The sequence below is a fragment of the Mus musculus genome, chromosome 3 (genome assembly GCF_000001635.26).
Source record: "Mus musculus strain C57BL/6J chromosome 3, GRCm38.p6 C57BL/6J".
NCBI classification, from domain to species: Eukaryota; Metazoa; Chordata; class Mammalia; order Rodentia; family Muridae; genus Mus; species Mus musculus.
The window spans coordinates 153,522,998-153,550,373 of NC_000069.6; the positions used below are offsets into that span (position 1 = coordinate 153,522,998).

Genomic DNA, 27,376 nt, shown 5'->3' on the forward strand with positions numbered 1-27,376 from the left:
GACGGAGCGGGATGTGCTAATGCACACAACCGAGCATCTCCCATGATGCCCTGGCCACCACAGGGGGATTTTAGGTGCCTATGGAGCTAGTTTGTCAGAAACACTGTATAGGAAATGAAGCTACAGAAGAGAGGGTAACTGGGAAAGCTCACTGGATGCATCTTTTTTAAAATAAGGGGGAAATCTCCTTTCAGATCTCACACAGGACTGCATAAAGATGAAAATTTGTCTGGAGATTATTTTGACAATTTCATAAGCCAAATATTCAGATTTATTCAGTATACATTATCATGAAAATACACATGAAGCTGCTTCCCAGGGAAGAATGACAAACAGCTGTGAAGAAACAATGTCCACTTCTCCTCCTTTAGAAAACGGATTTGGCTGCAGACAGGTGAAACTGTAGTGGGATCTTCACTCTGTGTGTGTGTGTGTGTGTGTGTGTGTGTGTGTGTGTGTGTGTGTGTGTGTACACAATAACCTTTTCTCCTCATTTAGAAAACAGACTCGGCTGTTGACAGGTGACACTGTGCTGGATCTCAGTGTGTGTGTTTGTGTGTGTGTGTTTGTGTGTGTGTATGAGTGTACAGCTGTGTGTGTATGACATGTATGTGCATGTATAAGTGTGTGTGTGTGTGTGTGTATAACAATGATCACCTCTCATTTAGAAAACAGACTCAGCTGCTGACAGGTTAAACTATGCTGGGATCTTCACAGTGTATGTGTGAGTATGCACGTGTATGTGCAACTATGTCTATACAGGTATGAATGTGTGAATATGTATATAGGGATATGCACATGTGTATGTGTGTGTCCATGTGTGCACACACATGTGCTTATGTAACTCTTCATATTTTGATAAACTCTTTATGCCTAGTGTGTGAACCTCTAGAGTGCCCCAGTCTTGGGTATTCTGTGCAGAACTGAGTCCTAATAACTAAACCTTGACAACTTCTAAGAGGTTGACTACGTACCAGCTCCAGAACCTGCTGCCTACCTCTCCTCATTGCTGCAGACACTTGCCAAACTGCCCACCAGAGCCTTTGCACTAGTGAAGGCGGCCCAGCCTGAGCTCGGTGTGCACTGACTGACACAAACACGGAAAGGAGCAGGAGTGGGAGCAGGAGCGGGAGCAGGAGAAGGAGAAGGAGCAGGAGGAGGAGGAGCGAAGGAGGAGGAGCAGGAGGAGGAGCAGGAAGAGGAGAAGCAGAAGGAGGAGGAGCAGAAGGAGGAGCAGAAGGAGGAGGAGCAGAAGGAGGAAGAGGAGGAGCAGAAGGAGGAGGAGCAGAAGGAGGAGCAGAAGGAGGAGGAGCAGAAGGAGGAAGAGGAGGAGCAGGAGGAGCAGGAGTGGGAGGAGGAGCAGGAGGAGGAGGAGCAGGAGGAGGAAGAGGAGGAGGAGCAGGAGCAGGAGGAGGAGCAGAAGGAGGAGGAGCAGGAGCAGGAGGAGGAGCAGAAGGAGGAGGAGCAGGAGTAGGAGCAAGAGCAGGAGGAGGAGCAGGAGGAGGAGGAGGAGGAGGAGCAGGAGCAGGAGAAGGAGCAGGAGGAGCAGGAGCAGGAGGAGCAGGAGGAGGAGGAGCAGGAGCAGGAGGAGGAGGAGCAGGAGCAGTAGGAGTAGGAGCAGGAGGAGCAGGAGCAGGAGGAGGAGGAGCAGGAAGAGGAGGAGCAGGAGGAGGAGCAGGAGGAGGAGCAGAAGCAGGAGGAGCAGTAGCAGGAGGAGGAAGAGGAGGAGCAGGAGGAGGAGCAGGAGTGGGAGTAGGAACAGGAGCAGGAGCAGGAGGAGGAGGAGCAGGAGGAGGAGCAGGAGCAGGAGGAGGAGGAGCAGGAGGAGGAGCAGGAGGAGGAGCAGGAGCAGGAGGAGGAGGAGCAGGAAGAGGAAGAGGAGGAGCAGGAGGAGGAGCAGGAGTGGGAGTAGGAACAGGAGCAGGAGCAGGAGCAGGAGGAGCAGGAGCAGGAGGAGGAGGAGGAGCAGGAGGAGGAGGAGGAAGAGGAGGAGGAGGAGCAGGAGGAGGAGCAGGAGGAGGAGGAGGAGGAGGAGGAGCAGGAGCAGGAGAGGAGGAGCAGGAGCAGGAGGAGGAAGAGGAGGAGCAGGAGCAGGAGGAGCAGCAGAGGCAGGTCTGTAGATCTGAGTGTACGTTGCATGCGGGGTGCACCCATGTCACCCACGCCCTCCCTCTGGCACCAGAAGAGAAAAATCACCTGCATACCCTTGTGTTTCCCCAGTGCCTAAGCACCACACCGACATCAGACAACAAACAACTCTGTGATTCCTTAGAAACATCCTTCCCCACACTCGTTAGGTAATTTTCCCAAAGCATTAAGTTGGCCCATATTTTTAGAATATTTTGACATTTTCAGTGTTTTATTTTTAGGTGATATTCTGCAAATCAGATTTTGCTCCTGTTTTGACAAAGGCTTTTTCTCCCTGAGAAACACAGAGGAGCAGTTCAGCAAGGCAGGGCATCTTTTATCTGCAAAAGGCCTGCCTTTCAGGGGAGCAGACACTGGTGGCAGACCAGAGGCAAACACAGGCAGCATTTCCTAATGTGAGCAGCCAGCTCTGTCCCATGGGATGAACAAGCAGCAACATACGTTATTCCCATGTGGCACTGAGAGCGGGTCCCAAGTACTTCTGAATATATCATTTTTATTGCCTTTTACACTGAGTTACTGTGAAAGAAAGAAGACTTTTGTGAGGACTCAAAATCAAAATAGTTTAAGAGCGTTTAGACTCTACCTCCAGGATATAAAGCAAAGCTTAAGAAAACAAATTATTCAGTTGAGGGACCACAGATGCCTCTCCCTGCTGAGCAAGCCCCACCACAGGAGGCAGATCTCATAAAATATTTACAGTGACTTTCACGGAGAGTCTATAGAATTCCTTCTAGGGTTCAGGAGCTCTGTCTCTACGGCTTTGGGACCATCCTTGTCCTCAATGATATTTACCCTAGTTTTGTCTCCTGGGCCATCCTAACCTTATCTCATGCACCTCTTGGGATTTATCTTAAGACACCCCCAATGGAATAGGTCACTAAAAGTCACACCTTCCACCAATCCTAGGGAATCCTGTTGGATGTATATCATTTCTTGCAATTCTAGGGCAGAAGATTTTAATAGAACCCATCTGTCAGTGTAAAATGGGATCTGACGAATCATGGTATCTTGAGTCCTTCACTTCTCGGCATGCTCTCTGTTCAAGTGGAAGGGGAGAGCATCCGCATGGCCCAGTGCAGTGTCTAAGCTTGATGGAGAGCTCCTGGGCAGCCTGACCCCTAACAGTTTCTCCAGCATCACCTCTGTCTTCCCAAATGTCCAACTCTCCAGCCCCAGAAGGCTCGCTCTGTTCCTGCCTGTGGCTGCATCCTACACTGCTGTGGTGTGGGCATGTCCTGTCAGACATGCCAAGGCAGGTTTCCGGTATTGGAGGGCTTTTCTTGCTACTATGTATACACCTTTTTCTTCTTGCTACTATGTATACACCTTTTTTTTTTTCAGTTGAATATTCAAACCCAGTAATCTAAAATTGAAAATGGTCCTTCAGTTTGAAATTTTAAGCATCAGACTGTTGCTGAATTTTTTTTTTGTTACATTTCAGATCAGCTGTGTTTAAATTTCTTAAATAGAAATTTCTCCACCTTATGGTGTATTGCTTTCATTTTCTTTTTCTACACAGAAGTCTGTTTCCGAGGAATTTATTACTAATTTATTTTCATTCACTTGTTCTTTCATTCACTCATTCCTCTTTATTTGGGAGCAGGATCTTACTCTGTGTTCCACACTGACCTGGGACTATCAAGCTCAAAGTGGCCTCAAGCACACATGAATACTCCGGCCTCCGCTTCCTGAACGCTAAAACACTGTTAGACAGAACTTCACTTTTTCCTCTAAAATAACGAGCCTTGTGGCATATCATCAGCTGGCGTCAGCTGAGCCTTACTATGCTTCGGTGCTGACACTGGGGCCCTCTGCATATGGCACTGAGGCATCAGATTCCAGCCAGACTTCCCTAAAGAGTTCTCTGCACATTGTTCTAGGATAAATTATCCTATAGTTGGTCACAGATCTGTCTAGCCCTACAACCTAACATGTCTAAATAATGCTCTGAGAAAAAAAAGATTGTATCTTGTACCCCTGTCCCTGTAAACATATGTACATATTCTGTGTGGAAGAACTGTTAATGAACCAATGGGGTAAAGGAAGATAATAACTCCCCGCTGTGGTGTTTACTGTGTGTTGAAGTTGAGCCTTGCTGGACAGTGGATGCTACACTTTCACCATTTTCAAGAGAAACTAGAGGCAGAAGAAAAGACCATTGGGACTCCAAAGCTGGCCAATCAGAGATTCCTATCTAAGAGCCTCTCTACACTGGGAGATGAGACGAGCCCTCATCTCTTCCCACTGCAACAAGACCTATAAGAAGCCTATGGTTTATCTCTCTTGATTTCCATACAAATGCTGGCTGGTGTCCACACTCCACGACACCAAATGACTTTCCCCAGAGCCCACTGACCTCAGATATCACTTGGATAGTTAATCTTTAATGTCTGCTAGCCTGGATTTAGAATCCCAATACATCTCTGGGGGATGGTGGGGGGAGGGATGTGTGTGAAGGGTTTAACTGAGATGGGAGATCCTCCCTAGACACAGGCAGCAGCATCCTATGGGCTGGTGGCCCAGACAAAGTGCAGAGAGCAGAGCTCATGTCTCCTTCTCGCCTGCTTCCTTCCTGCAGGTGTAATGTGGGCAGCTGCCTTGAGACCTTGCCCAGATACCCCCAGCACAAAGAGTTCAACCCTCATACTGGAATCAGTAAACCTTTCCTTCCTTTAAGTTGACTCTGGTAGGTATTTGGTCACAATCATGAGGATACTAAATAACGCAATTGCTGTAAGTTTGTAACAAAACCTGAGGATAAAGAGATTTCCCATGAAATTGAATTTACTGAATGCCTACATCAAGAAAGACAAAAGGTCTAACTTCGACTTATTTTCCCAAAATAAGAAGTTTGATGGAAGGGGCTGGAGAGATGGTTTAGCTGTTAAGAGCACTGGCTGTTCTTCTAGAGGACCAGGGTTCAAGTCCCAGCACCCATATGGCACCTCACAGCTCTCTATAACTCCAGTTCTAGAGGTCCCAACACCCTCACCCAGACATATATGCAGGCAAAGCACCAATGTACATGAAATTTAAAAACTAATTAGCCGGGCATGGTGGTGCACGCCTTTAATCCCAGCACTCGGGAGGCAGAGGCAGATGAATATCTGAATTTGAGGCCAGCCTGGTCTACAGAGTGAGTTCCAGGACAGCCAGGGCTACACAGAGAAACCCTGTCTCGAAACAAAACAACAACAACAAAAAAAACCTAATTAATTAATTAAAAAAGAAAGTTGATGGAAACAGAGATTCTACAGAGGCTACGACTGTACATGATGCTTTGTTAGTACTCTGAAGACTTCTTTGTACGTATACACATGTGCAGTATGTATGTGTATAAAGCAGGATTTTCCCTACCCATTACATTAGGGCATTGGACAGGGAAAAGGGAAGTAGGGCTAAGACTTACAGAGATGGAGAGTGAGGAGAGAGAGAGGAGAAGGAAAAATGGAGGCGGACATGAACTAGCGTGGCTAAGCCAGCCACATAATGTTAGAATAATTGGGATAAAGTTTCTATCATTAACAATTAGTTCAGAAATCATTGTATTGGCATCTTGTAAATTGAGAATTTATTGATACATAAATCTGATTGGTTAATTGTAAGCTTTAAGAGTTTTGACTATACCAGGTAAATGGTCAGTTGTGATGGCTGACCATGGGGTGAGTGGTGGTTGCGTGACACACCAGCTCCCCACCCCACACTTTCCCAAACAATGCCACTTAGAGTAGCCACCAGCTCTACCTGACACACTTTCCCAAAGATCTTACAGGCTTTCTTTTGAATCCCATCTGTCTCAAGATGACCCGGGTAACTCACCATGGATGTTAGAGAGCAGGGTCAGTCCCCTAGACAAACACACCGTCCTTCTCTGAAACTCCAATGTGGGGAGTGAGGACAGAAACCCCATAACTTCTGCAATTAATGACGAAGCAATCCACAAGGAAGGGTTTGGAGCACACAACCCCAAACCTGCTATGGCATAGAATGACATGGGAATGAAAGCAGCCGAGGACCAGTGCTTCCCAGGAATCCGTGCAGCCTCCTGACAGTCTATAAGAAGTAGGAGGTAAGATTCCCACAAGAGTGCCACATAAAGAATCATTTCCTTAATTTAAAAAAAGGCACCATTTTAGTCAAGGAAGAAAGGGACGGCTGAGAGGACTGTGCACACATCGTGTTAACGTTGTTCTAATCTTGTTGTTTGCCTGCTCAGCGTACTGATCTTTGCCCCATGAGTATATAAGCCCTGGACACTGCCTCCAGGCCACAGTCCCATGAAAGCTCCCGTGCCACATAAAACTGGAATTAAATCAATTGAAGTTTTCCCCTGTTGATGTATCTCTTGATAATTTATTTCTCAGACCAGCAGGTGAAAAATCTCAGAAGGGAAGAGGTGTGTGTGTGTGTGTGTGTGTGTGTGTGTGTGTGTGTGTGTTTGTGAAGGTGTGTATGTATGTATGAGAGTGTACATTTGAGAGTGTATGTTTGTGTAGGTGTGTATGTATGTATAAGAGTGTACATTTGTGAGTACATGTGCATTTTAGTGTGTATGTGTGTGTGTCTGCATTTGGGTATGTGGGTAAGTGTGCAAATGTGTGTGTGTGAGTGTATGTTTGTGAAGGTGTGTATGTATATATGAGAGTGTACATTTGTGAGTACATGTGCATTTTAGAGTGTATGTGTGTGTGTCAGCATTTGAGTATGTGGGTGAGTGTGTGTGTGTGTGTATTATCTAACACCCACTGGGCTCAATACATCAATATTCCTTCCTCACTGCCTGCTATTCCTTCATCTGTTGCACACAATTCATAACTCCTAAGACTTGGTTGAGCACTGGTGTGCTTGGAAAACATACATAGAGGAGACTCCAACACCTGCCTTTTACCAGATGTGTGTATGGTGGTGCTGAAACAGCGTATTCAAATAAAGAACAACACACTTAGAAGAACATCCAGAGAGGTTTTTAACTACAAAGAACCACGCTACTAGCACCTTGAAATGCGACCTCAGTCTCTCTAGTTTGAAATACCTTCAAGAAATTCTTTGGTATCAAAGAACATACCTATTTCTGGTACTTTTAAGCTATAATTGTTCAAGCTCCCTGGTGGGAAAGAAATGAAGTCTATCACAAAGAAAAACATCTCAATAAAGACCTCCAAAAGAGGGAGAAAGCTCTCACTGGCTTGCTGAAAATACTCAACAGAACTCTTCCATAGCTAGGGCTGGGGCCACAGCCAGAGAGGGGACCCAAGTCAAGGGAGGAGCCAGGAGAGAATCATGTAACTTCGTCAGTTCTGAACAAGTTCAAGTTGCTCAGCACAAGTCATAGATTGTTTAGATTACAAAGGATATGAAGAAAGTGGACTCCCTTCCCAGGACACTTGCCTTCCTAGAATGGCAGACAGGTACGTTAACTTCCCATAAATAAATGCCTAAACACACCAGCTACAACCATCTCCCATAAGACACTATCTGCTTCCTTCATGTGCGTTGAACTTGACCTTCAAAGCCCTTGAAACACAGAAAAGAAAGGTCCTCTTTTCTGACATTTATGAGTGTTTTTCCTGCTCGGCTGCCTTTTACCACCAGAACAATAGACGAAGCATGTAGTCGGAACTGCTATAAACACTGACGCATCACGGGAGAGACAGACGGTTTTATTCCAGGCAGGTTAGAGCCAATCTAATCAAATCTAATGCTCTCCCTCTCTAGAAAGCCTACTACTATGTTCAATTTATTTTTTTGATTAGAAGTGCAACATGATGGGCCTCTGCTGGACCACAGTTAAACGATACTGAGGTTTGCATTTTCTCTATGAACAACTCAGATGAAACATTAGGTTTTAAAGATAAAAGAAAGAGAGAGAGAGAGAGAGAGAGAGAGAGAGAGAGAGAGAGAGAGAGAGCGCAAGCAAGCAACAACACACTCTCATACTAAAGTTAGAAGACACCAAGGGAGATGTGTCCTCAGTATCTGTTGACTTTGAAAATGTACTATTTCTATTCGAACTGATGATAATATGATCCTGAGAGAGAGATGCCCTGGGTTCTGGTCTTCAGAAATTTGAGAAAAAGAACTTTTTGAAAATATCAGTTTGAATCAGCAAAGAAGGGGCTTTTCGAGTATTTAAATACTGTGACTGAAGGATGGCTAGCGATGCCTTCGGTAAGGTACGAAGAACTATTTTCTTTCCATTGAACAAACCAACAGTCCCCATCAAAACAGGGCATTGTTAGTAAGCACCCAGCAAGACTACATGGGTGCCCCGACCAGTTTGCATGAGGGACCAACCTGCCTTCCATAGCAAGTTTTCACTGAGCAAGAAGCCATTCTGCTCCTCCCACTGCCCCCTGAAGGCATGAAGTAAAAACCCTCCTAGCACAGCCCGACACACCCTCTGTCCTCAGGCAACACCGTGAGCCTGTTAGGCAACAGCAGCCTATTGTTTGTGAAAACCTCAGTTTAGACAAATACAATGATGATGACAATGATAATCAAGAAATGATGATAATCAACACGACTATGTTGGCTTTCTCTTTCCTATTACAAACTGTATGGATATTACCAAAGTACTTGATGCCCTTGGCAGAACTGCAATCCACCACTATACCGTGTACGAAGAATATATGTCCAAAGTGTAAGGAAAAGGATGTAGCAAGGTATGAGTAGGATTTCCAAAAGATGTTCAGGAGTTTCTCCACTGACCTGTCAAATGACTAAAGAACGGCAGTGGTGACAAAAAGGGAAGAATGTGTCTTGGATGCCAATCAACCTTGGGTCCAGTCTGGCCAGCCTTTGTGGACACCTGTCTACAATCAGTAGAGAGGTTAACTGGATCTGATATTTTCTGGAGTCAATTCTAGCCCAATCTATGAATTAGCATAGATCTCATGATTATATGATAGACCACTGCTGTCCTACTAAGGGAGTGACCTTTATGGAAACTATCAAAGTATCTACATTTTTCTGCTGCCTAACTCTATTGAGCAACATTGCAAAAGTTCCAGCCCTACACAAAAAGCACTGTCCATTAAACAAATAAACAAACAAAAAATTTGGCATGATATTGCTCTTGTTCAGCCAACCCTTATGCAGTCACATTGTGAGACTTTATGAGTGTGGTTTCTGACATTCCTAGAAGACACAATCTCACGGCAAACTCCTTGGACCTCTGGCTCTTACAATCATCTCGCCCCCTCTTCCACAATATTCCCTAAGCCTTAGGAGCAGGAGTGATATATGTGTGTGTGTGTGTGTGTGTGTGTGTGTGTGTGTGTGTGTGTGTGTCCTTTGGAACTGGGCTCCACAGTGCTGTAATTTTGATGGGTTGTGGTTTTCTGTATTGTGTCTGCCTATTGTAAAGAGAAGGTTCCTTGATGAGGAATGAAGACGACACTTACTTGTGGGTTTAAGGGAAGATGTCATGGTTGTTTAATTACTAGGTTTGGGCTAAGCTGCTCACCTCATTTCCACTTTAATTCCACAGTATAAGTCCAAGGTATGGCAAAGAACTTCCTTTAAAAAACTGAACAGTAAGCCAACCTTCGTTAAAGGCACTTAGTGGACACCAAATTTGATGGTTTTGTCTCAGAGAGCCCTGTGGTTTCTTTTATTATTTTTTTTCTTGACTGGGAACTTTTTTAAAAAAGATCTTTTCTTTATTTACATATCAAATGTTATCCCCTTTCCTGATTTCCCCTCCAAAAATCCCTAGCCCATCTCCCCTCCCCCTGCTCACCCAACTACCCACTCCCTGCCCTGGCATTCCCCTACACTGGGACGTCAAGCCTTCTTAGGACCAAAGGCCTCTCCTCCCATTGATGTCCAACAAGGCCATCCTCTGCTACATGTGCAGCTGGAGCCATGGGTCCCTCCACATGTAATCTTTGGTTGGTGGTTTAGTCCCTGGGAGCTCTGGGGCTACTGGTTGGTTCATATTGTTGTTCATCCTATGGGGCTGCAAGCTCCTTCAGCTCATTTGGTCCGTTCTCTAGCTCCTCCATTGGGGACCTGTGCTCAGTCGAATGGTTGGCTGAGAGTATCCACCTCTGTATTTTTCAGGCACTGGCAGAGCATCTCAGAAGATAGCTATATCAGGCTACTGTCAGCAAGCACTTGTTGGTATACACAGTACTGTCTGGGTTTAATGAATGAATGGATCCCCAGGTGGGGCAGTCTCTGGATGGTCTTTCCTTCAGTCTCTGCTCCACACTTTGTCTCTGTATCTCCTCCCATGGGTATTCTGTTTCCCCTTCTAAGAAGGACCTAAGTATCCATCCTTTGCCTTCTTCTTGAGCTTCATTTGGTCTGTGAATTTTATCTTGGATATTCTGAGCTTTTAAGCTAATATCCACTTATCAGTGAGTGTATACGAAGTGTGTTCTTTTGTGATTGGGTTACCTCACTCACAATAATATTTTCTAGTTCCATCCATTTGCCTAAGAATTTCATGAATTCTTTGTTTTAAATAGCTGAGTAGTACTCCATTGTGTAAATGTTCCACATTTTCTATATCTATTCTTCTGTTGAGGGACATCTGGGTTCTTTCCAGCTTCTGGCTATTATAAATAAGGCTGCTATGAACATAGTGGAGCATGTGTCCTTCTTACCGGTTGGGACATCTTCTGGATATGTGCCCAGGACAGGTATTGCAGGATCCTCCAGTAGTACTATGTCCAATTTTCTGAGGAACCTCCAGACTGATTTCCAGAGTGGTTGTAAAAGTTTGCAATCCCCCCAGCAATGGAGGAGTGTTCCTCTTTGTCCACATCCTCACCAGCATCTGCTGTCACCTGAGGTTTTGATCTTAGCCACTCTGACTGGTGTGAGGTGGAATCTCAGGGTTGTTTTGATTTGCATTTTCCTGACAACTAAGGATGTTGAACATTTCTTTACTTGCCAATCAGTATTTCTCAGTTGAGAATTCTTTGTTTAGCTCTGTACCAAATTTTTAATAGGATTATTTGATTCTCTGGAGTCTAACATTTTTAGTTCTTTGTATATATTAGATATTACCCTTTATCTAATGTAAGATTGGTAAAGATCTTTTCCCAATTTGTTGTTTGCCATTTTGTCTTAGACAGTGTTCTCTGCTTACAGACGCTTTGTAATTTTATGAGGTCCTGTTTGTCAATTCTTGATCTTAGAGCATAAGCCATTGGTGTTCTGTTCAGGAAAATTTCCCCTGTGCCCATGTGCTCGAGGCTCTTCCCCACTTTCTTTTCTAGTAGTTTCAGTGTATCTGGTTTTATGTGGAGGTCCTTCATCCACTTGGACTTGAGCTTTGTATAAGGAGATAAAGATGGGCTGATTTGCATTCTTCTGCTTGTTAACTGCCAGTTGAATCAGCACCATTTGTTGAAAATGCTGTCTTTTCTCCACTGGATCGTTTCAGCTCCCTTGTCAAAGATCAAGTGACCATAGGTGTGTGGATTCATTTCTGGGTCTTCAATTCTATTCCATTGATCTACCTGCCTGTCACTATACCAATACCATGCATGGTTTTTTGTTTTTTGTTTTGTTTTTGGGTTTTTTTTCCACTATTGCTCTGTAGTACAGCTTGAGGTCAGGGATGCTGATTTCCCCAGAAGTTCTTTTATTGTTGAGAACAGTTTTTACTATCCTGGGTTTTTTGTTATTCCAGATGAATTTGTAAATTGCTATAAATGTATGAAGAATTGAGTTGGAATTCTGATGGGGATTGCATTGAATCTGTAGACTGCTTTCTGCCAGATGGCCATTTTTACTATATTAATCCTGCCAATCTATGAGCATGGGAGATCTTTCCATCTTCTGAGGTCTTCTTCGATTTCTTTCTTCAGAGACTTGAAGTTCTTGTCATACAGATCTTTCACTTGTTTGGTTAGAGTCACACCAAGGTATTTTATATTGTTTGTGACTACTGTGAAGGGTGTCATTTCTCTAATTTCTTTCTCAGCCTGTTTATCCTTGGAGTATAGGAAGGCTACTGATTTATTTGAGTTAATTTTATATCCAGCCACTTTCCTGAAGTTGTTTATCAGCTGTAGGAGTTCTCTAATGGAGATTTTGGGGTCACTTAAGTATACTATCCTATCATCTGCAAATAGTGATAGTTTGACTTCTTCCTTTCCAATTTGTATTCCTTTGACCTCCTTTTGTTGTCTAATTGCTCTAGCTAGAACTTAGAGTAAAATACTGAATAGATAGAGAGTGGGCAGCCTTGTCTAGTCCCTGATTTTTGTGGGATTGCTTCAAGTTTCTCTCCATTTACTTTGATGTTGGCAACTTATTTGCTGTATATTGCTTTTACTATGTTTAGGTATGGGCCTTGAATTCCTGATCTTCCCAAGAGCTGTGGTTTCTAGTTCCTTGGCTCATGCACCTTCCACAGAGGCATTTTCAGATCTGTTTCCTGCAAGTGTGTGTTGGCACTGTGGAAAGCAGCACACGTGTCACCGACTGCTTCCCACTCACTATCCTGAGACTGCACTGATAACACATAATCTGAGATCAGGGTTGAGAACATTAGAATTTCCTGTGAGGTAGAAGTGAACACTGCCTGCTTCGTAAAATATTTATTTTTGTTTGTTTTCTAAGGCAGTTTTTCTATGTAGTCTGGATGTCCTGGAACTTGTTATATTGACCATGCTGGCTTCCAATTCCCAGAGAACCACCTACCTCTGCCTTCCATGTGCTGGGATTAAAGGCATGCACCAACACCTCCAGCTTGCTTTCATGTGTGCACACACATGCACGCACAAGCCATGGTACACATGTATGGCAGTCAGATGAGTCAGTTCTCTCTCACACCATTCAAGTTCTGGCCATGACACTCAGGCTTTCAGGCTTAGCAGCAATTATCTTTAGCTACTGAGCCATCTCACAGGCCCCCTCTCAGTGCTTCCTTCAGATTAACTTCCTGAGATGGCAAAAGACCGATACAGGCAATGCTTGGTAACTGGCTACAATGAATAATAATCTAAAGAACTACCTTGGAGGGATCACAAAATAGCGCTGTATGGTTTCCTCCATGAAACTAACTCTTTTGACAATAAATCTCCACCAGCAACAGAGCTTGCTCAATGTAAGGCTGTAGGCCTGAGAGAGATTACTAATGAGATGAGTTGTCCACTGGTTTAGGGAGGGACACAAGACCCCTCCTGTCTCACTCCTTCTCCGTCTCATCACTCCAAGTGCTATATAATGTGACATTCACACTTTCCTGAAGACGTTCCAGGCACAGATTGCACTCCCTAATCAGCAGATTGTCTTTCATTTTCTTACAGACTTGAAAATTAATGATGGCTTCCTTTCATGAAATTCTTTTTTTTTTCAATGCTGTATTAAATGAGAAGGGGAACGTGGGATAGCAAGGACAGCTTCCTGTTTTCTTCTTGAAGCCCTGTGCCCTTGCCAAGGCTCCTCCATAGCTGCAGCACCAGGAGGGGGCTTGAGACGCATACACTGACTTAGCACTAGCTCCTTAGATCTCTGACAGCCAACCTGCTCCTTCAGGATCCAGACTTGGGATCCTGCCTGATTCCTTTACGTCTGTAAGTCCTCCTCAGTTCACTCCTCGCAGCACCCTCCAGTGCTACTTCCGAGCTGGTAACTGGTTCATGGGGAGCTCCCTGGCTGGGCGGTGGCGCTCAGAGCAGAAGAGTCAGCTGAGCTTCACGCCCTGGCCAGCATTAGCTACACCCGGTCCCTGCAAGAGGGCGCATGGTGCCCCTCGGCTGGGGCACTGCAGTCCCAGAGCAACCTAGAGTTCTGATGAGCTGTGATTTTAATTAAGAAACTATTTCAGCATGCCGTTGTAAAATATTCAAGAAGGCTCATCAAAAACGGAGCTTTAGAAGTTTCCGGTTCTTGCTGGGCTCCAGGAACTGCTTTTATTTCGAGGATGGTGATCCACCATCCATTGCGCTTCTGCTCGAGACGAGCCAGGGTATCATTCTGCTTGTAGGCCCCTCTTAATAATTCAGGCACTACCCTGCTGATATTTCTCAGCCTGACCTTTTACATTTCAGCCACAGGAAGGGAAACCAGGCTGCTAGGCCCCAGCCAGGTGGTAAATAGGTTGGGTCAGGCACCCCATGATTTCCCGCCCTCCCATCATTGTCACTCAGGATTATCTACCTCATGAAAATGTAGTGCCTCCTTCCCTCCCTCCCTTCTTCTGTCCTTCCTTTCTCCTTCCCTTCTTCTGTCCATCCCTCCCTCTGTCCTTGCCCCATTCCTCCCTTCTGGAGGCACACATTCACTGATGAAATCACTGGAGGTGATACCAGCAGCAGCCTCTTCTAGCTGCCCCTGGGATGTTAAGGCTGGGGGGTGGAGGGGATAAGTTCTCAATCACAACGCAGTCCTAAGAAAAGCGTGAGCACAAAAGCTGTGGAAGGAAAAGGAAGAGAAATCCAGACACAGCAACCGGGGACAACATGACCTGTGTTCCCTCTGGACCTGTCCTCCCACCAGACCCACACCTTGGGGTCAGAGGTTTCCTTTGCAACACAATCTGTGATTCAAAGCCAGGGCAGCTGTAGAAATACCTGCACCCTGGACAGGCAGGACATCTAGGGTGAAGAGCACAAAATGGAACAAACAAAATTTTCTACCAGGAGATCATAAAAATAACAGGATATTCAGTCCACATGGCTGTAGCAGTCTAATAATGTGGGCTGGTGTGCCTTATTATTTAAAATAATCTTTAAAATATAGTATTAGATGAAAAGCAAGGGAGGGAGAGAAGGAGGGAGGAAATTTAGGGGAGGAGAAGCTTCTTTTGGCTACACTTCCAGGTCACAGTGCATTTTCAGAGCTCAAAGGGGAACCTGAAGCAGAAACCATGGCGGGATTTACACCTGCTTCTTCACTTAGTGACAGACTGAGCCATATCCAGCTTTCCTGTAAGGCCCAGGACCACCTGCTTAGGGAATGGTGCCACCCACGGTGGGAAAGGCACTGCTACATCAATTAGTAACCAAGACAGTCCTCCACATCCATGCCCACAGACCATTCAAATCTGGGCAATCTCTCAACGAGAGTCACCTGTCAGGTGACCAGAGTCTGTATAAAGTGACAATCATGTTCCCCCAACATGTTCTTAGTAAATGTCTGCTAAGTTCCCACACGATTATTGGGGTTCAATATACAAGTTCTGTGTCTCTGTGGGGAGTCTATCAATGCTTTGTTCATTGTCATTTATTGAAGTTAGTTTAACCAGTCATTTCAGCCACTTTTGTCCCCCTCGCCCCAGTGATGAGTAGACAGATCCTGTTTGTCCTTAGTCACACCCAATGTTAAACTTTACATGTTGCCCTCTTTCAGATGCTATCCACCTCCTTCCTCCAAGAGAACATTAAAACACCCTGAACCAGGCTCTGCTTGGAGGCTTCTGCCTGAGTTAACAGATTTCTACTTCAAAAGTAGACAAGAGTGATTCATGGAGCAAAGCCAGGGCACAGAGCCCACCAAAAAAAATCTGACTTCCATCTGTGTTCAAGACCAGTGCCCCGTGCTGCTGCTCAGAAAAAAAAAAAGAAGGAAAAAATGTGTCCAAAATGCTTGAGAGAAATATCTGGCCTCACAGAGGGAGATCAATGGAATTTGCCCCAAATGGGGCTGTCAGCTGTTGGTAGTGTTTGTAGCAAACGCAGGTGAGATTAAAGGTAACAGCACCAGGGTGTACTTAGCATGGGGTCCTGTAAACACAGGCTTCGGGAACATGAGAGGAGAGAAAGAGTAAGCCTGCATTTATTGGAGTTTGTGGCACTGAAAAAGTTAGCTTTTAGACAAGATGAAAATACACAGCAGCATGTGACATGCTTTAAAGGGAGAAGGCTGGTTCTCTGCCACACCAAGACAGGTTCAAGTCTCACACCTTTCTATACCAAGGGAATGTCATGGGTGTTTGTTCTTCAGATTCCCACAGTGAGCCTGGATCACTGGTTACCTGTGCCATCCCATGGCCAGGACCCTGAGTGTGGAGCTCTCCTGCCTGGCTCTGCCCGCTGCCCTTCCTCACAGCCCCTGGGTCTTTGCTTACTCATTTCTCCACATGGAATGCCCTTGTCCCTGGGTGAGACCTCTCAGATTGAATCTCTGAGAGCAAGCCAATGTCTTGTCTGTCTCTGTCTCTTAAAGACCCCAAAGCACTGCCCTTTAGAACCTCTTAGCAGCACTCACGAAGCCATTCCTGTGTGTACATGTGCTGCTCGGGCATAGATGCTGGGCCTGTGTATGCATGCTACTTCTGTGGATGTATACTATTGCTGTACCCGTGTATGGATGCTGTTCTAATTTTTTTAAGATGTATTTATTTACATACGTACACTGTAGCAGTCTTCAGATGTACCAGAAGAGGGTGTGCTTCTCTTTGGGGCAGCAGCAGGCCAGAAAAGTGAGGCTCTCACACTGCTACCCCAGCTGTTAGCAGCTCACAGCTTGAAAAGTTTTCTGCCTCCATTTCTCCATCTATAAAATGGGATGAATAGAAGCATTCTCCCACAAAGCCTGTAATAACTGAATGTGGTCCAGGAAACAATGCCATCTGCTGTGCTGTGCTGTGCTTTACAAAAACACATGAAGTCAGGAGAGGTGTTAGCAGACATTCTTCCTGTGAGGGCTGCATGGGAGAACATTAAAAGGGCTGACTTTTAATCGTGCTTAAACTCCTTAGCTGTCAACAGCACATTCCCACAAGAGTGGGAATTCCCACATTGCTTTGGGAAGATCTATGATTGGGCAACCAAATCACTCGTCCACGGTGGCGACTAGAAGATGCCAAGTGAGCTATGAACCCTCTAAACATAAGAGCTCCTCAAACCTTCTAGAACCATTCCGAAACAACTGTCTGGTTTGGAACGTGAAGGAAGGAGGCCTCAGTCGCCACGCGCGTGGCTCTATTCATGATGGGACGCGTACACTGCTCCACACCTCAATGACGCTGGCAGAAGAAAAGCAACTTGCAATTCCCACAGCCAAGGACAGAACGTGTGAACATGGCCTGGAGATGGCACCCTGGTCACAAGGACCCAGCATCTGCATCTTCCTCTCCAGTCTGGAATTCTCAGCAAGGCTGAGACAACACTAGGTCAACGATTTCTGCTTTTGAGATTATTATTGATTTTTCCTATAACTTCTCTGGCAAGGCTGGAAGAGCAGAACTCAGAGCACGCTGAAGCACACGTGGTTTCAAGTGTGAATGGTTTTATTTCTCTCAGCCTCTCGAAGTGCATTCTGAACAGAGTCTATCTTACCAGGACTCTTACAAACTGTGCCCTCCCTCCTACCTGTAACTCCGCAGAGACAATAAGGGTGAAAGGATCTGGGTGACTTCCAATCAATTCGCCGAATGTCGGATGCACTGGTCCTAGTATCCTGCTCAATCCTCCTCAATCCTGCTCAAGTCCTGGGGTTTATTCACATCCTGTCCAGCTTTTATAAAACTAATTCAAGTTTTCACCTGAGCATCTCAGTGTCGCTATAGAAAACTTACCCAAGGTTAATTTGCTTCCCCATTAAACATCAGCAAACCAACTTCCTTAAAGATTTCTTATTTTAGCCGGGCGTGGTGGCGCACGCCTTTAATCCCAGCACTCGGAAGGCAGAGGCAGGCGGATTTCTGAGTTCGAGGCCAGTCCGGTCTACAAAGTGAGTTCCAGGACAGCCAGGGCTAAAAAAAAAAAAAAAAAAAAAAAAAAAAAGATCTCTTATTTTGTGAATGTTTGACCTGCATATATGTCTATGTGCCACGTGTATGCCTGGTATTTACAGAGACCAGAGAGTGCATTCTCTCCCCTGAAGTAGATTATAGATGGCTGTGACCCATACCATATGAGTGCTGGGAACTAAACCAGGTCCTCACAGGGCAGGGAGAACACAGAACCTACTCTCCAGGTCACCAAACAACGTTTACATTGTTTTTATCTGGATTGGTTTGTTTGCTTGCTTGGAGAGGGTCTCACTGTGTAACCCTTTTTCTATTCTTACCTGATTGGGTTAGTGGGTTAGTAGGTTAGTGGGTTCATGAGTTAGTGGGTTAGCGGGTTAGCTTGTTTGCTGGGACAGGGTCTCACTATGTATGTAACCCTTTTTCTATTCTTATCTGATTGGGTTAATGGGTTAGCGGGTTAGCTTGTTTGCTGGGACAGAGTCTCACTGTATAATCCAGGCTATTCTGGAACATGTGACTCAGAACCATTTTATAGTTCCACAAAAATGTTATTTTTTCCATTCTTTTAAAGAGTTGGTTTGGGACAGGGAATGAATGAACCTTAAAATGATCTCAAACTCATTATTATCCTCCTGCCTCAGCCTTCTGAATGGTAGGGCAATAAGTGTGAACCATCCCATCTACAAGCTTTGACTTTACAATTCCCAGCTATTTGACTAAAGTACGACAGAGGTTACATCATGGCATCCCATTCACCACAGGAAAGGGAGGCTGCAGTTCCTGGCCCTGACCCTCCCTCTTCCTCCCACAGGTCTGGATGATTAGAGACTCCACCTCACCCTTCACACTTTCCTCCTAGGCTGGCACAGAGAGCAAGTACAGAGGCTTAGAGACCTTTCAGATGCATGGGATCTGAGAGGCAGAAACAGAGGAGGAGGCGAGAAGGAGGAGGAAGAGGAGGAGGAGGAGGGAGAGAAGGAGGAGAAGGAAGAAGAGGAAGAAGAGGAGGAGAAGTGAGTAGCTGCCTCCTTCCAGCAGAAAGGTCCCTAAGGTATCTTACCCGTGTCTGTCTGTCTGTCTGTCTGTCTGTCTGTCTGGTTCTGCATGCTGCATGTCTGTTCTGCCTCTAACTTACTCTCTCTGCCTCTCTGCCCTATCAGGGTGTATGTATTGGGTTCATGTGTCTGAGTGGTATATGTCTGGCTCTTTAGGTGACATGTGACGACATGTCATGGTCACTGCTGCCCGTCTCTTGAAGTCCGCATACACCTTCCTATCATAATTCTCTCAACACTTCCTGAAGCCTCTCTGTCCTTTGAGTATGTCTGTCCATAAATTTCTCTTTGCCATTTATTCAGGCAGAATCACATGAATACTCTATGGGACCTGGGTACTTCTGCCCTAGGCTATTTCTATGACTGAATTTTAAAATGGCAAAGCTGTCTTAGCTAGGGTTTTACTGCTGTGAACAGACACCATGACCAAGGCAAGTCTTTTAAAGACAACATTTAATTGGAGCTTGCTTACAGGTTCAGAGGGTCAGTCCATTATCATCAAGGCAGGAACATGGCTGCATCCAGACAGGCATGGTGCAGGAGGAGCTGAGAGTTCTACATCTTTATCTGAAGGATGCTGGAAGAATACTGGCTTCTGGGCAGCTAGGATGAGGGTCTTAAAGCCCACGCCCACAGTGACACACCTACTCCAACAGGGTGCCACACCTTCTAATAGTGCCACTTCCCAGGTGAAGCACCTACAAACCATCACAAAAGCATACTTAGGTTTGTTGTGAGCCAAGAATAACCCGGGTTAATTCCATCATTGCCTGCTTAGTATTATAATGATAATTGGTTTATTTATTTCTACTCACAAATATTTTAAATTAATTTCTATGGAACCTTAAAATAGTTATGAGGCCAAGAGACTGGCTTATTGTGTTTTCCTATGGAAATCTCTCGCTCTCCTCTCCTTCTCCCTCTCTCTCCCTCCACCCTCTGTGTCTGTCATGTCTCCCCCTAACCCCTACACCTGTACTAACATTTTCTATCCTGTGAGCTCTTTTTGCCTCACAGGACAGCAAGGCTTGTCTTTTCTTTACACTGGGAAATTAAGGTCTAAGCTTATGATCAGAGTTTCAGGATAAAAACAAGTTAAAGTTTGTGCTCTGCAAATTTTAAATCCAGATAAGGCAGAAAGAATTCTCCCTGTGAGCAGGTCTGGTCCATGGGACAACTGACCCAGGATGCAGGCAGAAAGCCGGACTGGGCTCTCACAGTCTTTCCTTTCTCCTGGTTTCTTTCTGGCTTCTTGCAGAGCTTCTGGAAAAGGTAACAAAGCTATAGGGCGATCTACCTGCTTACCAGCAAACGTGCACCGGCTCGCCAACAGGACGAGTGCTGCACCTACCATCAGTTCTCTGGAGATGCACTGGTGTTGTACGACGGTAAAGCTCGTGTGTCTGCTTGGAGTCCAGGCAGAATAATGACACACAGGGTGACTACCCGTAATTATGATGCCTTCGCTGTGATCATCCATAACAGTGGCCCTCGGAAGCCTTAGACATGTCACCTGTAACTGTGTCACTCGGAGGCCTTAGACATGTCACCTGTAACTGTGACACTCGGAGGCCTTAGACATGTCACCTGTAACTGTGACACTCGGAGGCCTTAGACATGTCACCTGTAACTGTGACACTCAGAAGCCTTAGATATGTCACCTGTAACTGTGACACTCGGAGGCCTTAGACATGTCACCTGTAACTGTGACACTCGGAGGCCTTAGACATGTCACCTGTAACTGTGACACTCGGAGGCCTTAGACATGTCACCTGTAACTGTGACACTCGGAAGCCTTAGACATGTCACCTGTAACTGTGACACTCGGAGGCCTTAGACATGTCACCTGTAACTGTGACACTCGGAGGCCTTAGACATGTCACCTGTAACTGTGACACTCGGAGGCCTTAGACATGTCACCTGTAACTGTGACACTCAGAAGCCTTAGACATGTCACCTGTAACTGTGACACTCGGAGGCCTTAGACATGTCACCTGTAACTGTGACACTCGGAGGCCTTAGACATGTCACCTGTAACTGTGACACTCGGAGGCCTTAGACATGTCACCTGTAACTGTGACACTCGGAGGCCTTAGACATGTCACCTGTAACTGTGACACTCGGAGGCCTTAGACATGTCACCTGTAACTGTGACACTCGGAGGCCTTAGACAGGTCACCTGTAACTGTGACACTCGGAGGCCTTAGACATGTCACCTGTAACTGTGACACTCAGAAGCCTTAGACATGTCACCTGTAACTGTGACATTCGGAAGCCTTACATGAACATCTTTAATAATGGCTCCCATCTTCATCCAGACTGTAACCTCAAAAGATGGACTCTAGGCTCGATATTTGGTTCTTTAACTTGTTCCTAGAATAGTCCTAATTAAAAGATCCCTCCCCCAAATCCCCAAGTGTTTTTGCTATCTCCCTAGGAAATAGAATGAAACAAAATTCATTTTCCTCTCTACCAGCAATGCTTGTAAACTGTACAAATCCCAGGAAGACCATACATTACATTTATCTTAATGTTGCTAATTGGGCCAAAAATGTTATTTGTTTCTTATTAAGGCTTTGAAAACAAGTAAATTTTACCTGTTCAATAGCTTTCTTATCTATTCCCTTTGGTCCCAACAGAATAGAAAAGAATTTTCAATGGGGCCTTGAAAAATGACTTCTTTCTTTTGGAAAGATTATTTGACAGTGTCTGGCCCCGTGCCTTCCTTCTGGTTATTTTTTCTTTCTTTCTTTTTTTTTTTTTCTAATAACCACGAGCTCTTCCTGGTTGCTTTTACTTGCTAATGGATTTTCTTTCCCGATCATTGCTCTTACCTACATACACATGACTTCTAATGTCCTTCTGGCCTAATAGACTTGTAAACAACTTGCCTTATCCAAACCCAGAGGAAAAAATAAAATCATAAATTAAATAATGTTCACACCCTTTCCGTATCTCCTGCACATCGAACGCAGTTCCCTTGGCTTCCCCTTGGTTTGAACCTATCATAAAATTCTCATCTTCCAACAAGCAAGGGCACAGAGGGATGGACAACAAAGAGATTAGCTGCCTACTAGCATATTCATGAAGGTCTTGTGTACGATCATGAGAAGTCTGTAAGTTACTTATAATCTCTGCAATTTACAAATATTCAGATACCCTGGTGTCTGCGGAGAAGACGCCCACATGTTTATTTATTGCACAGAGGCAAAAGCTGATGTTGCTGTTTTGGCGTCCCTTCCCTTCCCAGCCCAGATCAAGGACAACACAGAAGCCTTGGGAGAATTGGAGACTTGGTCCAGGAGAAAGAATCGGAACACTTAGAATCATTAAAGGTTGTAAGATTAATCTCTCACCCTTAAACTTAGGCAGGAGATACACAGGGTGACACAGGGCAGTTTCACCAAATGAGCCCTATTTCCCCTTGGTTCCTAAATGGTCAGTCCTGACCCAGCACCTTTTCCCTAAACTGAAAGTATTAGAGGAGCTAGCAGGACTCTGCTCGTAAGATACCATCGGCAAGTTCTGACCAAGTTGCCTGGGTGTGGCTGAGTTGGTTTCAATATATCAATCACTGAATGGTATCTTGATGATTTCATCAGACAGAAGGGGACCTTACCTATTCATCTCACCACTAGTACACTGATTCTCAGTCTAGGCTAAGGGGGAAATGAAGTTTCTTTATTTAAAAGTCAAATTTTTACTTTTTGGTATCACCAACAAATAGTAATGAATGTTTATTAGCTCTTTCCTGACTGTGCTAGAACATTCTTGGGCACTGAAGACAGTCGAAGGTTTCTAGGGAAAGGGCTGAGGGGATGAGAGACTCAAGAAGTGAAGCATCTATCCTGGGCGTTTTACACCCTAGCTCTCCCATAAGACACTGTAGCAAGAATGAGCTTCAAATAATTACTTTAAAATACAGATCATGGCTTTACCCTGCAGTCTTCCAGACACAGTAAGGCTGTTCTTGTGAAACAGAGATTTGTGTCCTTTCAGCAAATATTGTTCTGTCTCCCTAACACTGTTTATAAAGCCAAAAAAAAAAAAAAATAGAAAATAACCAACAACCAAGACACTGAGTAGACTCTTAGGCGGCAGTACAATAATAATTAAGGCCAATAAGATGGCTTAGCAGGTAAGGATGTTTGCTGCCATGTCTGAGGACTTGAGTTGGATCTTCAGGACCCATCTAGTGGAGGAAGAACCACAACCGATTGCTGAGAGCTGTTCTCTGACCTCAATGGGGCATACACACACACACACACACACACACACACATGCACACGCACACACACACACACTCATTCACTCACACTCACACATATGCATGCAGACAAACACAAAAAATAAATAAATCAGGTACAACAAAATGATACCCTGGTTTTAAACGTTTTGAAACAGAAAATGTTCAAAGAGCTCAAAAAAGTGTAGTTCGGTAACAATTTTAATGTCTCTGAAATTATTTCTGTTACAAAAGTGGGAAGACAAAGACTGGCTGACAGCCTCTCCTCCCCTCCCCTGCAGGCTTTGAGATTTGCCGCAGACCTTAGGACAATCGCTCCTCAAACCAGGACAGAGGGAAGGAAATGAAGGGAGCCCATGTGGTCAGAGCTCCTTCCATACGCTGAAGGTAAACACTGAGGAGAAATGTTCCCTCTGAGCAACTGTGAGCGAGCTGCTTCTAACCACGCGATGGAGGGGGTTTGGAGTCATAGACTCTGGATATAAGACTTACAAAGGGTCTCTCTGCTCTCACCTTTTCTGTTTTCCACACATCCTACCTGCTACATTGTTCTTTTTTCTGTTTTTCTATTGCTATCAAAATATATTTCCATATATATCACTGCTCTCAACAGCTGAGCACATATTCTCACACATATACTCACATATACACTCTCTCACACACACACTCATATACACATACCTACACACTTATAACACTTTCAGGCACACTCACACATGAACACACACTCACATACACTTAGACACACACTCACACACTCATATACACACGTATATTCATACAACACTCTCAGACAAACACTTCCACACACACTCACATATACACTCACAAACACATATACAGACAGACTCACAGACATTCACACACACATACACACTCACAACACTTACAAACTCACACTCTCACACAGGCCATACTTTTTGACTTCTTGTGTCACCTCGTTACACATTCCCCCCTCCCTTTCCTCCAGTTATGTCTAATGGTGTGCCAAAGAGTCAACAAGTCCAGGCCATGTGTGTAAGCAACCCTTCAAAAATCCCTCATCAGGCAATGTACTGTGCAGCAAAGTGAGGCTGGGCCTTTCCAAGGACTAGATGTATGAAAGTGAGCCCACTACACTCCTTAAAGCACAGCCACGATGGCTTGGGAGACATTTCTCTGCAGACCTGCCTCGAGCCTTTGAGTTAAACAGAAAAGCACAGTCTGTCTCCTCCGTGTCGTCTTTCGACCCTTCTCATGGGGCTCTTGGTTCTACCTGAATCTCATCTGTGTGCTTTTGAATACTCCTTGTGCTCTGTGCACAGGAGGACTTCACACACACACACACACACACACACACTGCTGAGTGCACTGGACACAGCCTGTCCCTGCAGGCAACGGGCATCTCTGTCCAGCTTTGCTGTTGACAAGCAGCCAGGGCCACAGCCTGACACAGCTCTCCACTTTCTGTCACTTACTTGCTACTTCACTCTATTAGCACAGAAAATGAGCTCATAATTAAGTGTGCTTTTTGTATAAGATTCTTCTGTCATGCAACCTACCTCAAATACCAGAATTGGCAGAGTCAAGAGAAAAATCTATACTGAGTGGATGGCAGTATCCCAAGGGCAATGCTAGCGTCTATTGAATGCAATGGAGAAAACTCACTCTGAAGAACCTGCATGCAAACATTCATCAACAGTGTTGTGCCTTCCAACTCACGTGGCTTTAAGCATAGCTTCAGACCATTTTTGCTTCAGGTCTCTCTCTGCAGAGCAGGACAATGACAGTAAGTCCTCAAAGGTTTATTTGGTATGAATGCATCACATTTACGAGGTTCTTAGATGAGTGTCTGACACAAAGTCAGACTTAAGTAAATGTTCAATTAATAAATACACACACACACACACACACACACACATACACACACGTTGTTAGTGATGGGAGTTACCCAGTGAGGAGGAGCGGGGAGTTTTCCATACACATCTTCCTGTCAGACACACTCACATGTACCCTCACCCATCCAGACACCCTCACCCACAACCTCACACATAACCTCATTTCTGGGTGAGACATGCAAAGAGGGGTCACTGACCCATTTTAGAGAATCATGGGGCTCATACAGAATCAGTTGACTAATGACAAAGCTAGAATTTGAGGAGCATCTGAATATTCACACAACACCGTGCACAAAACATAACTAACAACAGAAACAGCTACAACCAGCCCCAGTGCTCATGGACAGCCTACTCAATATTCTATCTGTGGTCACCACAACAGGGATGTAACCAAAGGTCGTGGTCCTCGCCCTGGACAACAGCAGGTATAGATTTATCTCTCTAAGTGGTGCAGTAGGTGGGTTTTTACTCTAAGAAAGAAAAGCTGAAATCACTATGTAAGGAACACAACCTATTGATCTGAACTGGAAAGGACGTGGTGGTTCCATGGCGAAGGTGGAGACAGATGAGGGCGGCTGTCTCCAAGATCCCTTCACTTCATTATCAGTGGTTCTCCGCTAATGAAATAAAGGGATCTGAAACCGTTTCCAACCTGCCAGTTCACGTGAATACGCACGTGTGTGCATGTGTGCATGAATGGCTGTATGCTTGTCACCGTATGTGTCTGGAGGACAGAACACATCTTCACAAATTCATTCTCTTCTGCCATGTGGGTCCTAGAGATTAAATTCAGATAATCAGGCTTGGTGGCAGGTACCTTCACACACTGAGCCACCTCGCCAACCTGCTTTCAACTTCTGACCTAGAAAGTCTCTGATGTGACACACAGTGACTGGGGAGATGGAGAAGAGGACAGAAGAGAAAGAGAATGGGACAAAGCGAAAAAGGGGAGCAGGAAAACCAACTGCCTCCGGTGGCCACCAGCAGACAGCTCTCTGAACACCATGGCTGTGAAGCCAGCTCACAGCCTCTGCCCTGAAAAGCCAAGCATCTCTTTCCCAAAGGCTCCTCTTTCCTGTCCCCTCCATCCATCACCATACCACCCCCACCCCTCCCATGCTCCGCAGGCCTGTCTGATAGATAGCAAGAGGGTCTTCCAGCAGGTTCCACCCTTGAGGATCACAGATGGTAAGGTGGCCTGCGGCCATCCTCACCGACGAGCACTGGGCTCAAGTGTCTAGGCTACATTCAGCACAATCCTTCCCAGCTGAACTCACACAGGAGACCATTCAGAGCCGTGAGCTTCCTCTGGTGTTGCTGTCACAGTGCTCCATCACTGCCTGCTTAAGGAAACATTAAATGGATGCCAGACAGGCCACTGCCTTACATATCCATCCCCTGCAGAGCTGTGCGGACCAAAATTCAGCCTAGGAGATGCATAGTTCTTATGTGGGCTATCTGCACATCTGGTATGCAAAATCCCCTCTCTGGGGACCAGATGATCTCCTCAGCCAGGAGGAGTGGCAAGAGGGGAGGGATCAGGTAGTTATCAAATGCCTGCTGACTGTGGAGGACGGATGAAAGATGCACAAGATAAGGGTCCTAATCGCAAGGTCCTCCTTGGTCACTGCCTTTAAAACTGCTGAACATCCTCCTCGCCCAAGGGCAGGTGTGAGGGCCAACCCCCTGCTGTCGTGAAACACAGAGGTCTCAAATCCCGGTTCACCATATACATCAGCTTTGTGACTACATTTATGTTATTTGGCTTTACTAACCCTTGGCTTCCTTTCATTGAAACAGGAAAAATAATCTGGGCAGTCGCACATGCCTTTAATACCAGCAGAGGCAGGCAGATCTCTGAATCTGAGGCTAGCCACTTCTACAGAGTGATTTCTAGGATAGCCAGGGCTACACAGAGAAACCCTGACTTGAAAAACAAAACAAAACAGAAACAAAAAATCACAACCACAAAAAAATAACAGCTAACTTGAAAGGCAGAGTGTTAAGACCACGTAACTAAATTTAAACAATTTAAGATTGCATTGTTCTTCTGTTTCTCTCTCTTTCCCTTTCAGATGGTTATATAAACTCCACCTCCCTTTGTCCTCAGAAAATAACAAGAAGCAGACAGCAAAGATTCTTGATCCTATAAACACTGACGTCCACGTAAAAGGAATGCGGGGCGGCAGGAGCCAAGCTGATGCTGACCTATCATAACCAACAGTATTAAAGGCCAAGTGAGTAGATGCTGACACAGACAGACAGAAATCGCAATACCATAACATTATGAATATGCCAGCTCCTCCACAAATCTATGAATTTAGTATAATTCCTTGAAATTAGAATTTTCAAGCCAGTTACAAAGTTATGTAGAAGCTAAGAGCCA

The 27,376-nt window shown here is 45.1% G+C and overlaps 1 protein-coding gene across 5 annotated transcripts in view; it reads right to left on the bottom strand.

The window, feature by feature from the left end:
* The window catches only part of St6galnac3 (ST6 (alpha-N-acetyl-neuraminyl-2,3-beta-galactosyl-1,3)-N-acetylgalactosaminide alpha-2,6-sialyltransferase 3), a 526,860-nt gene that overhangs the window by 324,724 nt on the left and 174,760 nt on the right, over positions 1-27,376 (bottom strand). The window contains exon 1 of one of the 5 annotated variants that reach the window (XM_006501220.4): positions 5,971-6,583. The exons of the other annotated variants lie outside the window; for them this stretch is intronic. Coding sequence (XP_006501283.1) covers positions 5,971-5,973 — 3 coding nt within the window. The 5' untranslated portion in view covers positions 5,974-6,583. Of the gene's footprint in view, positions 1-5,970; positions 6,584-27,376 lie in introns of those variants that run through there. 5 annotated transcript variants of the gene reach the window in all.